This window comes from Lethenteron reissneri, chromosome 53 (assembly GCF_015708825.2).
Source record: "Lethenteron reissneri isolate LAM-NWPU_2019-01 chromosome 53, ASM1570882v1, whole genome shotgun sequence".
Taxonomy (NCBI): domain Eukaryota; kingdom Metazoa; phylum Chordata; class Hyperoartia; order Petromyzontiformes; family Petromyzontidae; genus Lethenteron; species Lethenteron reissneri.
Genome location: NC_083831.1, coordinates 8,798,742 through 8,815,075, shown reverse-complemented (window position 1 = coordinate 8,815,075; position 16,334 = coordinate 8,798,742). Strand labels below are relative to the sequence as shown.

At 48.5% G+C, this 16,334-nt stretch overlaps 1 protein-coding gene across 1 annotated transcript in view; it reads right to left on the bottom strand.

The window, feature by feature from the left end:
- LOC133356221 (protein Daple-like) overlaps window positions 1–16,334 on the bottom strand; it is a 54,843-nt gene that overhangs the window by 33,192 nt on the left and 5,317 nt on the right. Inside the window, exon 3 of the mRNA XM_061573597.1 lies at window positions 10,449–10,563. Coding sequence (XP_061429581.1) covers window positions 10,449–10,563 — 115 coding nt within the window. The remainder of the gene's footprint in view (window positions 1–10,448; window positions 10,564–16,334) is intronic.

The following is a 16,334-nucleotide window of genomic DNA, read 5'->3' as shown; positions in this document are numbered from 1 at the left end:
CACTGGCCACATTGGGTAGGTTACCCTTCACACACTGGTCACATTGTGTAGGTTACCCTTCACACACTGGGCACATTAGGTCCATACTGGTCACATGGGGTAGGTTACCATTCACACACTGGTCACATTGGGTAGGTTACCCTTCACACACTGGCCGCATTGTGTAGGTTACCCTTCACACACTGGCCACATTGGGTAGGTTACCCTTCACACACTGGCCACATTGGGTAGGTTACCCTACAAACACTGGCCACATTGGGTAGGTTACCCTTCACACACTGGTCACATTGGGTAGGTTACCCTTCACACACTGGCCGCATTGTGTAGGTTACCCTTCACACACTGGCCACATTGGGTAGGTTACCCTTCACACACTGGTCACATTGGGTAGGTTACCCTTCACACACTGGTCACATTGGGTAGGTTATCCTTCACACACAGCCCGGCGAAGTGTTTACTTTTACTGGCCTGGTAAAACTTTTTCAGACACCGACACAAAGGGGGCTTTTCAGGAGCTTGGCTGTAAAGTGACACTGCCTGCCACTCCCAAGTCTGGTCACACAATCCTCTCCTCCTCCTACTTACCCCCCCTCCCTCCCCCGTTAATTTCCTCACTTCCCCAACACAGCCAGCTTACACATACATACAGACACCATTGCCAACCGCAGGCCAACAACAATCTCCCAATACGAGCAGATACCTAACCACAGCGCACACGCCACAAGAGGCGTTCATTCACCAGAGTCCTCTAACAGTCGAGCAAATACCGTGGCCTGCCACACGCATAACACCAGCCGTGCCAACGCAAAGACAAAGACCCCTCCGTGGAGCCTTCACGGACACACCCAGCTACATACAGACACCGTTGCCAATGCCAGCCAACACTCGCCAAACCCAACTCACTGATACAGCACACGCGGAAGAACGCGTTAACCAGCCTGGCCCCGTTTGTTTTTTTTTCTTTTCACAGATGATGAGCAAAGGGGGCCCAAAATGCCAAGTGTCCAGCAACAAACAGCTGCTCCTGAAAGCTTTAACACCTGATGACGGACGCTTGTGTTGCGCCCGAAACGTCGTGATCTATTTTATTTTATTTTCTACCCACGTGACTTTACCGAAAGAACCAAAGAATATGGATTCCTGCAGTCACGAAAGCTTCAAATCAAGATTTCTACTGATGGTGTCGGTGGATAACACGGTTCATAAATTGATTGACTTGAGCAAGGTTGATGTCTGCATTAACCTTGTAAAATGTTTCAGTTTTGTTGCCAAAAAAAGGGGGAAAACCCTATTATTATATTTTGGTACTGGCAAAGGAGGTCCAATGATGTAGATGCTCACCCCGAGCCCTCGTTACTTTGATAGTGCAGCTGTCTTTGAGCTGTACGCCTTTTGGCGTCCTCTGGTCGAGCACCAATTGGGTCGAGGCTCAAAAGAAAGCCGTCCCTTGGTGTGGACCAATCAGTTTCAAGGACAATGCATATAATATCATCGTGTGTTTTATGTTTGCATTTGACTGCAGGTAGTGGTTAATGCAGACATGAATCCTTGTAAAAAAGGTTTCAGTTTTGTTGCCAGAAAAAAGGGGGAAAACCCTATTATTATATTGAGCAAGGATGTTATGAGTTTGGGAAGACAGACGACGATGGGACAGAATTCCAGAGGGGCGCAGGGCAAGGGGAGAGGCAGAAAGAGAAGTGATGTGATGTTCAGTGTGGCGAGTGAGTGGCTGAGAGTGTGTGTTGTTGTGACCTGCAGTGTCCCGATTCAACACACACGGTATGGGTGAAAATGCAACTGTTGGTTCTGGCAGACCCGAGTTCTCAAAATTGGTGGAGGAATCAGAGAAGTGACGTTTTGTGGGAACGGTATCCACACGGGAGTGGCAAGAGAAGAGCGGTGAGGAGGTGACCGATCACCGATGGAGTGAATCGGTAAATGCCAAATAAGCACTGCCAGCCACTCGCAACCAAACTAGCCACACCAATGGTCCCGTAGCAAGGCCGTAGCCATGGAGTCAACATTGGGGGGGACCAAATCTTACAGGGGGTCTGGGGGTCCCCCCCCCCCCCCTGAAAAAAAAATCTCAATTTGAAAACGAATTCCCTGCCATTTCCTGCCTAAAATATTAAAAAATCCACTAACACATAGGATGGACTTTTTAGTTATTTTTACAATAATGTCTAATAGTGTATTGTATTACATTGCTCTGTTTTTTTTTACCTTTTCTTGTTTCATTGTATGTAATGGCAGAGATTAGGGATTAATAAAGTACAACCATAACCACGATCGTATAAACAGAAATCGAATTTATAGCAATATATTGGGGGGGGGGGGGACATTTTGAGCATATTTGAATATTAAGGGGGGGATTTGAATATTGGGGGGGCAAAATGAACCGGCAATCGGTAGAGCGAGCGTTTGACTTGAACGATCATCGGACAGGCCCTGGCCTGAGATGACGCGCAAAGTGTCTTTAGTTAGGTCGCGGTGCAGTGTGGCGGCGATAAGGCGGAGTGGGATGAGGAGGGGGGGTGATGATGATGATGATCATGCAGCCATGCCGTGTTGAACTAGTGACAGCCGTCAGTGTGGCGGCGATAAGGCGGGGTGGGATGAGGAGGGGGGGTGATGATGATGATAATCATGCAGCCATGCCGTGTTGAACTAGTGACAGCCGTCAGTGTGGCGGCGATAAGGCGGGGTGGGATGAGGAGGGGGGGTGATGATGATGATGATCATGCAGCCATGCCGTGTTGAACTAGTGACAGCCGTCAGTGTGGCGGCGATAAGGCGGAGTGGGATGAGGAGGGGGGGTCATGATGATGATAATCATGCAGCCATGCCGTGTTGAACTAGTGACAGCCGTCAGTGTGGCGGCGATAAGGCGGGGTGGGATGAGGAGGGGGGGTGATGATGATGATAATCATGCAGCCATGCCGTGTTGAACTAGTGACAGCCGTCAGTGTGGCGGCGATAAGGCGGAGTGGGATGAGGAGGGGGGGTGATGATGATGATGATCATGCAGCCATGCCGTGTTGAACTAGTGACAGCCGTCAGTGTGGCGGCGATAAGGCGGAGTGGGATGAGGAGGGGGGTGATGATGATGATGATCATGCAGCCATGCCGTGTTGAACTAGTGACAGCCGTCACCAGCCGGCTTCGCGACAAATTCCAAGACGGCAGCAGTGTGGAACTCTACTTGCCGAGCGTGGCGATCAATGGCAAGTTAAATAATAGTCCGCAAATAATACGCGTTAAAACCTGTCGAACATTTGTTACTTTTGAATGTCGACCGGATGCTCGGAGTTCATTCAAAAGGCCAGCGAAGCAATTCCTCAACGGGCAAGTTAGTGCTGTCGACGAAGTACGATATTGGAAGCTCCTGTTATTAGAGGCACGGTCAAATGAACCCCAGCGATGACGTGTGCAGGACCTTATCCAGCAGTGGATTGACATCACGTCGATGTCAGTGAACAACTCCACAAGCTGGGAGAGAAGACGGGTTACAGACCCATTACGACCATGCTCACGTTACCATACAGCTGATATGTGCCATTCACAAAATGCCCAGGGCTTTATTACACTTATGGGCATTGTTGGAATTGGTTTAATCTTGGAAAAACAACGTGAATTAAATGTTCTTGCCCATAATTGTAGAATAGGGATCAGTGGCAGTGCACGTGGATTTGGGGGCCTGGCAGACGTTATCTTTGCTCCCTGCCACCCTCGTGATTGATCAATCTCCTTGCGAGATGACGAAAGAGGTGGAGGTGAGCGGCGACAGATGTAATGTGAAGAGATCAATGTAGAATAATCTGGACAACAGATCGAGATGTCGTGGTATTAGAACATATAGAGAGAGGAGAACACGTAGGCTTTCGCGACCAATATTATTCATAATCAACGTTTTTGGGTTTAGATCGCGTTATTTATAAATGTGTCGTAACCTCTCTATATAAGAACGGGAGACAGCGCAGAGCCTCACCATTCTGGCGAATTGCCCGATGATGCTGGATGCAATTACCAGCGAAACGTCGTACTCAAATTGTAAATGTTGTGGTTTCACGCTTCAACACACCGGTGGGCTAAAGCAGTGAACTATTTGTCTTTTGTCAACGTGACACTTTTTGTTTTACTGATTGGCCGTGTTGGGTGGTGGAGGGTTACGACACATTTATAAATAACGCGATCTAAACCCAAAAACGTTGATTATGAGAGAGGACAACAATGTCGTGAAATGAGATGTTGATAAAGAGACAAATTTGGAATAAGATGGGTGAAGAGATGTACAGACAGATATTGTTAAGATATATTAATTGGTTGTATTATGTAAGTTAACTTTGCTTGTTCATTAGGAATTTTATTGATGCAGGACGAATTCTCCACGACTCTGGGCGTCACCTGATGAGGGTGGTTGTAATTACCAGCGAAACGTCATACCCGAATTGTAAATACTGTAGGCTTACTCTTCACCACACCGGTGTGCTGTACTAGTAATTCCCACGTTTTATTTACGTGACAAAACCTTACTAATTTGGCTATTTCGGGTAATGGCGGGCTTAACAACACATTTACATTTACGTGATCTAACCCATATGAATCGCATGAATCCGTGCCACTTGAAGCTGCTTGGGGTGCCCTAAGCTTTTTCGTTCCCCAACAAACACAAAACGTTGGCCCCAACGTTGCACGGCTAACGCAGGGTTAGTTTCGCTCGTGTCTCCCCGTGCCCCCCCTCAACCCCCCCACTGATGCGTGCGTGCGATGGCTTGGTCCGCCGCGGGTGTTCGACAAGCAGCGAACATCGCTGCCGAGTGGCGTGGCCCGTAAGTGGGCGGTTATGCGTGCCAGCACTATTGTAATGTGAAGCGAGGAATGCATCCCTGCAGAGGCAGAAGGGCCACTCCCATACATTAACAAGGTACATCGCAGCCTAAGGAGGGCAATACAATAAAACTAAGGTCACATTTCGACGCCCGTGCTTTGAATCGCTAACGGATTGCCTTGGAAAACGTTTCACCTTTTAACGGAGGCGAGCCATTCGAAAGTGTGTAAATTACAATTAGCAAGTGCCTACAATTCATTTGGGAGGCAAAGGAAACAGCTGTGGGCCTTCTGGCTGTGGGGGAGCTTACACACAGAGACTGCTGGGACATGTGCTGTTGTTAGTAACACCTACGAAGGCCGGCATGGCGCACGAGGGGGTCGAAGCAAGCAGTAAGCGTGCAGAGCCAACTTTGCATCCCCAGCGCCGGTGGTACACCTCCCATTAGCGCGGTTGGCTACGTACGGTGCGAAAGAAGTTCAACCTACGCACGCACCGCACCAAGGCTCTCGTTTCAGGCCACGTTGATAATCACCGACCGATGTTAGCCACGGCAGGGAATGGAATTTCGAATTTGGACAGCCCTGTTTCGTAGCGCAGCGCGGTAATTGCTACTCCGCCGATCCAAAAGCGCTCGTTAACGTGCAGAGTGATTGGTTATAATTGGCTAAAATACTCAGTGTATGTATGTGTGTGTGTTGAACTTCTTTCGTACCGTACGTAGCCAATCGTGCTCATGGGGAATGTCCGGGGGGGGGGAAAGGACAACAAACTAAACGCAAAAATAAGTTCTATAGAAATTAGTTTTTAACGTCCTCCTAGAGACCGCTCTCCTCCTAAACGACTGCAAGCAATTTCGATAGAGGGGGAGTCATTTGAAAGTTTACGATGTTATAGTTCACGTGAGCAAGGTCGACATTACTACAACAACAAAACACAGATGACCTTTGACCAGAAGAATTGGCTTAGCAGCAGCAGTACACTGCTTATCCGCTATACTGTTTACAACAGCCTAGCACATGTCGGGCACTCAGTTAAAATAGAAATCACACAACGTATAGGTGTGTGTGTGTGTGTTCCATTTGAGAGGGGTGTGTGGGGTGTGTGGGGGCGGTGGTGTAGCGGTTAGCGAGGTCGCGCTATGAACCTGGCAACCCGAGTTTGATTCCCGCTCACGGCCAACACCAGTGACGATTATCTGAACCGGTCCTGGGCCTGCCCTAGGTCGACTCGGCCTCATACGAGTACCTGGTGCGGTGTGTAAGCGTCGCCATTGGGGAGACAAAGGCGGCCGTGCGCGATGTTGGCTACCCACCCTTTCGTGCGCCGTGTCGGCCTTCATAGGTGTTCGCTAACAGCACTTGCCCCTACAGTCTGTTCAGGCTATATGGGGGTCTTTGTCTTTGGAGGAGCACTCACTGTGGGGGGGAGAAGGGTGGTGGAGGGTGGTGGGGGATGTGAGAAGATGCCCAAGTGGCACTAAACCTCAACGGGTTTCCTCCGTCTGGTTCATATATGGCCAAGTCTGTGGTGACAGAATTCCAGCATGGGACGCTGATCGCGAGCATCACAACATCGCAAAAAAAATACCACAAGCAACACTTGGGCTTTTACCACACATATACGTCCACGCAAGGCAGGCGAGTGCGATGTATGACAAAATTGCCCAATTCATCGCTGTGTGAAACACGCACGCATTGCCCTGTTAAACCGAACTAAACTATTTTTAGTTTACTAGGTAAGGCCAACAGAACTACGTAGCTCTTTTTCAGAAGCGGCCTGGCCACAAATGATAGCTCAAAAACGTGGCTTATCACGTGCATATTTAAAGCAGCCAAATACTCTAAACGTGGAGGGGAAAACCGGAGGACCTGGAGAAAAATCCACACGACCACGCAGAGAACATGCAAACTTCAAATATACAGCAGGCGTCAGAGTCGGGATCGAACCCACGACCTCCTGTATACCAGGCGAGGTAGTTAACATCTCGCCACAGTGGCGTTGTTCAATACGGTGGTGCGGATGCAGGATCCCGCCGTGGTGCAGTGGTTGGCCCACTGGACTTGTAACCGCAGAGGTCGCCCGTTCGATTCGATTTCCCAGAATGGCAGCTGAGATAACGATGACCATTTTTATTAAATTATTCCCCCCCAAACACCCCACTGATCACCTCTGTCCGTGTGGGCACCACCGATGGGTGGACCTCACAGTTAATCGGAAGGTCACGTGCGGTGGGGTAAAGCGTGGATACTTCCAAACACGACTAAACATGTTGAGCCAGGAGAGTAGGAGATGACAAATGTGCTCTAGAGGAGCTCTCTAGAACTCCCTCGAGGAGGCCCTTCTGTGAAATAGCCCTCCTACACCATAAACACATACGGAGGATCCTCAGTACTGCATAGCCTTTTCAGGCTGTTTGAACAAGCTCTGTTAGCGAGCACAAAGACAAATACCCCCCCGTATAGCTTTAACAGACTGTTGGGGCAAGTGCTGTTAGCAAGTAGCACTTACGAAGGCTGGCACGGCACACGAGGGGGTGGGTGGCCAGCACCACGCCTAGCCGCCTTTGTCTCCCCAGTGGCGATGCTTAGACACTGCACCACGTACTCATTTGAGGATGAGTCTAATGTGTGGTCCAACTGTGGCCTAACGTGGCCTGATGTGGGTCACTTTGGCCGAATGTTAAATTGCTGTGTCAGAGTGAGCTAATGTGGATCCAAGTGGCCTAATGTTGGCCACTGTGGATCATTGTGGGTCACCGTGTCAGGTTTTGATCCTAGTCGTAATGACAAATACAAAGATCCCCCATAAAGTCTTAACATACTGTTGGGGCAAGTGCTGTATCGACCAGCAACTATGAAGGCCGGCACGACACACGAGGGGGTGGGTGGGTGGCCAGCACCACGCCCGGCCACCTTTGTCTCCCCAGTGACGATGTTTCCACATCGCACTAGGTACTCTTTTGAGGCCGAGTCGACCTAGGGGAGGCCCAGGACCAGGTCCGCGTGAGCGGGAATCGAACCCGGGTCGCCACAATCGCAGCGCTCACCGCGACACAACCGCGAGCACATAGACACGCACACACAGACCGAATAAAGTACAGTACCCCAGTCATAACCCTGTTGGAAGAAACTGAAAACCTCGCTTGAGCAACTCTGGCGGCGGCGGTGGTTAAAGCCAAAGAGCTATCAGCATTGCCTTGGCGACAAACGAGGGCGCACACACGCGCACGCGACACTCAGGCGAACTTTACTCCCGGCACTCGCTGAGGCTCGCCACTCGCAGCCACAATCAACACCGGTGCGTGCGTGCGGCTCAAACAATTCGGTGGGATTTTCGGTAAAGTCACGTAGGTAAAAAATTAAAATTAATAAAAGTAAAATATATATTTTTTTACTTTTATTAATGCGAGGATTCATATTATTAGGTTTTTTTCGGTAAAGTCATGTAGATAAACAATTTAAATTAATAAAAGTAAAACATTTTTTGTTTACTTTATTAATTTAAATGTTTTACCTACGTGACTTTACCGGAAAAAACCTAAGAATATGAATCCTTGCAGTCACGAAAGCTTCAAATCTAGAATTCGGTGGGAGCCAAGAGGACCCCCCCCCCCCCAACCCCCAGAGCGTTCTATTTATGGGCGCGGAGCAGAGATGGAGCTGGTTAGGGGGGGGGGGGAGCGATGGAACGGGGGGGGGGGAGCGGCTGGTGGCCACGGGGATTAGGGGTACTCTGTGCTTCGACAGGTGGCTCAAGCACGATGGCAGCCGGCTCCTCCAAAATTACGGCACCACCCCCCGCCGCCGCCGCCGCCGCCGCCGGCCCAGATACGCGGAGGTATTTTAACGGACGGCACAGCTGCGGAATTAGTTCATTGAAATTCGGGCCGTTCCGGGAATGCGCATGGATTGACCCGGCTCTGCTGAAAAACATCTCATCACGAGCACCGAACTCTCCTCCCCCACTACCACCACACCACCGCCGTATTGATTTGTGCAAATTCAGCACAGGCAGTGTTGAAAAGTGGGCCGCATGCCCTTCCCCTAGAGCGGGCGGCTCTCTAGGTCGCCGGTTGTGGAAGAGTAGGCCAAATACCATCGGGAAGGGGGGGGGGTTCTGTAGATTACCCCCATGTGTGTAATGGTATGGAGATTTTTGGGAGGGAGACGTGCAGAACTTTCTCGATTATTATTCCCGATTTGGTTAGTGGGGTTTCTATGATCGGATCACCCTGCATACACAATGCACCATATTACATGTGAATAATTATACATGTGAAGAAGGACCATTGGCAAAAAATATCGCCTGCTAGATTTCCTTTAAGGGCGCCGTGTTAAAGACGCATATCTGTCAACCCCTTATCAGTGCCCTACCTTAAAACAGACCAATTCAGACCTTATTGGTCACCCCGTGCCCCGATGAATCTCAACGTTCATCCTGAAAAGTCCCATCACAAGGGAGAAACACAGACAAATAGGCCAAAACATGTTTGCCCGTATATGAAACGGCTGTATGCCGTATGGACCTGAAAACTCTATTTGCCTGGACAAGAATACGGGTAAACCGTATGGGTTGACAGCTGTGTTGTCCAATGTGTGGAGGGCTTTTTTTTTTTTTATTCGTGAATTGTGCTTGAGTACTCACTGCTAACACAGCAGCGGCGTCGTCACCAAATGATTTGTTCAAACGTGTAAATAACAGCGTCAATACTGACCATCGTTCATCATCCCTCCTCCTGGCGACGCATTGCGCCCAAGCCCACTCAACTTTTATCGCAACCTCCGATCAGCACGGTTGGCTACGTATGGCGCGAAAGAAGTTCAACGTACATAAGTATGGTGCATTGTCTTTGAGTTGTGCGCCTTTTGGTGTCATCTGGTCCAACCCATGTGAGACTAGGCTCTAAGGAAAGCTGTCTCGGGTGTGGACCAATCAACTTCAAGGACAGTGCATATATCATCAGAGTTATGTTTTTTTTTGCATTATGGCTGCAGGTATTGTGGTCTATGCAAACATGACTCCTTGTAAAAAAAGGTGTCAGTTTTGTTGCCAGAGAGAAGGGTAAAAAAACTATTATCATATTTTTTACTGGCAAATTAGGTTCCAATGGTGTACATAAGTACGTTAATAGTTTGGGTGACGTCACTGATAATTACAATGGGAGTGGGGTGGCCAAAGAATGGAACGCATCCGGAGTGGACGTCCACCGGGGGAGATGGAACGAAAACCACTTCGTGTGGCGCAGGGGTTGCATGTATCGTTACATCGCAGGATTGCGAGAGGTGGTGCCGGCTTGGGGAAGCTCCCATCCAGCAGTGGAACGACCACGGCTTACAATGTCGATGATGATTTTTTTTGTACAAAGACAAGCACACGGTACACGTACACACACACCCAAAAAAAATGTGTGGAAAATACGACGCTTAATTTATCTACGGTAACTTGCCGACGACGATGATGATGATGTCCCCATGACAACAGGCACAACCTTGTAATGTATTCTACTCGTGGGAGCATCTGTGGCTGCTGCTAAGGGTACTCTTGCCTGGCTTGGAGTGGACGGGGAGGAGGAGGGAGGAGGGGGTGGTGGTGATCAAGGTAAGGGGGCAGCACTCACCTGGTAACACGCACAGATGTGTTCCAGCACGGAGGATAGAATCACGAGCCTCTTGCTCCAGCTGTGCCCGCCGCCTGCGACACGTTGCCTCTTGCTCTCTATCTTCCTGGGTTCGCTGGAAATCGGGAGCACAAAGACAAAGATTCCCCCGTGTAGCCTTAACAGATTGTTGGGGCAAGTGCTGTTAGGGAGCGACTACACGCACACGACACGCGGCACATGTAACGCTTGCCGTTGTTATTAAAACGATGAGAAACTAAGTCGTCGGAACAGAAAGGTGTGTGCAGACAGAAAAGAAGAGATACAAATACTACACACACACAATTAAATGTAAAGGTGCAGCTGTGAAATTGCTTGCTCATGCCACTGCTGGCAGAGGGCCTCCTCTGCTAAAGGGGGGGGGGCTCCGAGAGAGCCCAGCTGGATTAAATTTTGTCGATTCTTCCATGCTGGCCAGACGTCTTAAATATATATAAAAGGGAAATGTGTGAATATGTGTGTCTGTTCTAAATGTTTATCATACTTCCCGACATGCAACAAACTTGAAATGTGGCATGTGGGTAGCTTCCAGACTGTACACAATGCAAAAAGTATAAAAATAGACTTGTATTTTTTGGGGGAGGGGGGACGATGCAATAATGGATATATTTTGCATGGCAAGTGACCAGTGACGTCACATCTGTGATGTCACCCGCATGCAGCAGCGTCACGCAGTGCGCCTGCTGACGTCACGCAGTGTGTCTGCTGACGTCACGCAGTGCGCCTGCTGACGTCACGCATCCCCCTCCCCCACCCTCCGCGTAGGCCGTGTGTTAATCAGAGGTCGCAACCGGGTACCCGATACCCGTACCCTACCCGATACCCGTACCCTACCCGATACCCGGCTACCCGTACCCGGCCGGGTACGCGTACCCATTTGCGACCCTGGTGCGGCCGGGTACGGGTAGGCCGTGAGTCACTGGTGAGTAACCGTTTGTCACTCATTTCGGGTAGGGTACGGGTAGGGAACGGGTACCCGTACCCGGCCGGGTACGGGTACGGGTACCCATTTGCGACCCTGGTGCGGCCGGGTACGGGTACGGGTAAGAAATCAAAACCCGTTTGCGACCTCTGGTGTTAATCCAAGACAAGAATCCAAGTCTCGGGCGAAGCCGGGTAGTGAAGCTAGTAAAAAATAAAGTAAAGGGATAGCCTTGGAAGAGGTGGGGGTACCCACACTTTATCCCCCCCCACAGGCAACCTGCCGAGTGATTGTAGTGTCCGCTTCTAATACTGCAGGCCGGGGGAGCCGGAAGATGGGAATTGAACTGGTGCCCTCCGAATTGCAAGTCCGATGTGCCAACCGTTACCCCAAAGCATCAAAACACAACAGCCATTCCAGCATACTTCCTTGCATGTGAAGATGACGTGACCATTTGTCGATATTCTGCACGCAACCTTATTATGATGATCGAATCTGTACATTATGAGAAATCCCCCCGCCCCCATTATAACAGAAAAATAGTGCAGGCTGTATCACCCTAGGTTCCAAGTTTGAAACGTAAAGCCTTCTGAGAGCCATAAAGGCCATTTGCAACCCATAAACCGAAAGGGCCCTTTTAAGCTACCACTCCTACTCATTGTGTTGCCCACCGAGCACGCTGAGAGTTGGGGGCAGGCATGTGCGCACGTGCGTAGGGGAGCGGTGGCACAGTGGTTAGCGCACTGTGCTACGAACCTGGCGACCCGAGTTCAAAAACCCTGCTCCCACGACCATAGCCAGTGGTGAACAATTGAATTGGTCCTGGGTCTCCCCTAGGTCGACTCAGCCCTAACAGAGTAGGTAGTGTAAGCACTGGGGGGGGGGGGGGGACAAAGGCAGTCGGGGCATGGTGCTGGCCATCTTCTCATCAACCATGTTGTTGTGCCATGCCGGCCTTCATTAGTTGCTACTTGCAAACAACATTTGCCACAAACGTCTGTTGCAGGCTATACGGGGGATCTTTGTCTCTTATCCAGGCATGCTCTTTAGGGAGAGGTAATGCCTCGTTTTACAATGGGGGGGAGAGAGGTGGGTTCCCGGGGGGACAGGAAAGCAAATTGTGCAAAAAAAATCCACCGTGTAAAAACAAGGGCTTAAACACGAACGGCTCAAAATCAGCCATGTTCAATTCCACTGCTGGATGAATGCCTCCGCAAGCTGCCACCCCTGCCACCTCTTAAGATCTTGCGATGTATCAATCCACCTAGCACCTGAAATGGAACCGATTTAATTGCTCCATCTCCCCGGCTGACGTGTTTAATGAAAAAGGGATGGTAACGAAAAATGTTATACAAATCAATAAAAAAAGGTATAACGTTAAAACTTTTCAATTAAAATAATAGCGGATGCTGTTTATAAAGACAGCTCTGATATACGTTAACGCATGCTGACGTCACACACTGGTGGCAGCAAGGTGCAGGGCAACTTCTGATATAAGCACACTACGAATATAAGCACAGCTGGCACAAGCACGTTAACTATATATATTCCAATATAGTAATAGGTTTTTACCCTTTCAACTGGTACAAAAACTGACACCTTTATACAAGGCATCATGTTTGCAATAACCACAACTCAAGCAGTCAAAATGGAAACAAAAAGAAACAACTCTGATAATGATATGCACTGTACTTGAAGTTGATTGGTCCACACCCGAGACAGTTTTTCTTAGAGCCTAGTCTCCATTGTGGTGTTGGACCAGATCATTATCATTATCAGATTTGTTTATTTTTGTTTGCATTTTGACTGCTTGTGTTGTGGTTATTGCAAACATGATGCCTTGTATAAAGGTGTCAGTTTTTGTACCAGTTGAAAGGGTAAAAACCTATTACTATATTTTGCCACTGGTAAAGGAGATGTCTCATAGTATATCTATTCCTTCTAGTTTATAAACTGTCAAGTCTGTGGTGCCGAAATTATAGCACAGAACGAGAGAGTCAAAAAAATGTCCCTTAAGCATCCCTCGGGCTTGTATCATGTGTACATTTCCCAACACCGCAGGCTGGCGCAATGCATAAGGGATGGAGAGAACGGGGGACACATCAAGACTCAATGGGCACGAAGTGGACATTGTGTGGATTTGAACGTCGCTACTGTACAACACACACCTGTCTGGCTAACCAAACCTCGTTGAATCGAATGCAGAATTGGCAGAAATCGAACTGGGATACAGTTGAGACTCTGTTACTGGCGCGTCATGCCGTGCAAACAAAATGTCCATTCAGAAATTCCGGCAGGGCGGTGCAACGCCACGTGTGTTAGAGAACGGCCCGTGGAAGTGGATATCACAGAACTGCTACGAAGTGACCGTGTTTTAATCCACACACACACGGGACACTTTCTCACACGCCTCGCTACACAGAGAATGTTCATCACGTGCTGGTGCAAACTGATATTTATAGTTCTAGATTTGAAGCTTTCGTGACTGCAAGGATCCATATTCTTAGGTTTTTGCGGTAAAGTCACGTAGGTAAAATTTTTTATTAATAAAAGTAAAATAAAAATAAAATAAAAATCACGACGTTTCGGAAGCAACTGTGACTGTTCCACCTGAAGACGGAGGCTTGTGTTGCTTCCGAAACGTCGTGATTTTTATTTTATTTTTATTTTACTTTTATTAATTTTTATTTTTTACCTACGTGACTTTACCGAAAAAAACCGAAGAATATGATATTTATAGATTCTTACAGCTGGAATTGAGGAAATTTCAGTGAAACAACCAATTGAAGTGGACACCCAACTTTAATTTAAAGATTGCACAGAATCGAACCCAGGATCTCGGCGCTGCTGGCTCAAATTTCGATTTAAAGCTTTCGTGACTGCAGGGATTAATCTTCTTGGTTCTTTCGGTAAAATCACGTAGAAGGGAAATAATACAATAATAAAAATAAAACATAATAAAATAATTCTCAGGACGTTTCGGCCACAACGCAAGCAGCCGTCCTCAGGTGAAGAACAGGTCTGTCTTATTATGTTTAATATTTATTATTTTATTATTTCCCTTCTACGTGACTTTACCGAAAGAACCAAGAAGAAGGTGTTGGCTCAATTCTCCGAATCCTCAGGCCCCCCCCCTCCCCACCACCACCTCTGAACGACACAAAAAATCGGCACATTCATCAATAACACTCCCCCACAAATGGGAGTAACGATTACATAACGGGTGACGTTTCTGGCAATGGCTCGTCATCACGACAGAGAGATTGATGAGCCCATTGCCCGAAACGGAAGGTTTGTGTTGTTTGTGCTTGTGCACCCAATGCGAACGTGGCATCACGAAACTTTCATTTGTTTCCAAACGCCGCACGTTTGTTCGCCCGGACCTTAGCTGGCACTTTGCAGCTTTTGACGTGTTTCGGCACTGGGGCTGGATACTGATGGACTTTCCTTTCATTAAGATGACATCAGTGGTTGGGAAAGGGTTCCACGCATCTTTGCTGCGATGTCAGTGGCAAGTAAGGATTCAGAAGGCTGAAAGGGGACTTTATTTATTCAATGAGTCATGTGAATAACGCAGGTGTGGTTAGGAGCAGGTCAAAGGTCGTATTTACTGCAAGGCAAGTTTTTGACTGGCTACACAAGCTGATCTAGAAAAGTTACAGAGGTCAACGTGAGTGTTAGGAAATGTGTTGTTTGGGTAAGAACAACAATGTCCGTGTAATTATCTGGATCGGCGAGCTACGAATTCAACAAAATCAACTGTACAATTAAGTTTCTACCAATACGAGTGTTGTTGGCACACGCACGGATCCCAGGAATTTCATGGCCCATTGGGTGACATTACTGACATAATCAGGAGGAGCTTGCAGTGGATGCGACACGTCTGCAATATAGAGGAGCAAAGGCCTACCAAGCATTGCAGTGGCACAGAGAGGTTGGTGACCATGGGAAGGAGCTCATAGTCCACTGGCTCAGAGCAGACATTTCAGCTGTCGGTACCGCTCAAGGTGACATAACTGGAGTGGTTCAAATTTTTGTTTGTGTGACCAACAACAGCGAACCATGGAGCCATTTAAATTGAGTGGGGCTATGGAGCAGTGCACTGTCATTGGGCCTTATAAAATGATCAGGACAACTACAGATGTTGCTTTCTTAAGCAGTACCAATCTGACCGTTGATGAATACACAGAGCTAGAGCTGGAGAGGATTAGGATAACGATGGTCAGATATTGGAAGAATTCACCCCCACACCTGCCGATTCAATAAAACGTTGTAAATGTTGGGGGGGGGGGTGGCATCACAATTAAAGGACAAACATTTTTTTAACACTGCAGCGAATGGCGGGCAGGGGTTACTTGAACCCCGTGCGCATGCGGGATATACGCGACTCGAAAATCATCAAATCTGACATGCACGACCCCACAACGCGCGTGCCGTGAGTGTGAGAGTCGATGCGAATGGGAGCTAAGTTGCATCTTTACAAACAATGGCGGAGACAGGATTTTCAGGTAGGGGGGGGGGCAACCCCTCCAGCAATGAAAAATGATAGAGGAGTTGTTAGTGAGTAAGGACTTGTCCCTTGATTTTTATTCGACGCGCGTGTGGCGATGACGCAGCCATCGATCGAGGGTCGAATTCGAACCGCGTTGTGTGATCGGCATCGCGCTCGCTGAAGGTGTTTGCCTTCAAGGAAGTCGTGCACTGTATACGCCACTGCGCACAATTCTGTGAGTCACTTATAACGGCTTTTGCCATTACTTATTGCCAATTATGGACTCAGACTTTTGTCCTATCATCTCATAGAGTCCCCGGCACGTAATAATACACTACACAGCGGCAGTGGGGGTCGCAAACCCCAATGATCCGATCAAAATTAGGGATTTCGATCGGATCATTGGGAGGGGCACGTGCCACCCCATCCCCAC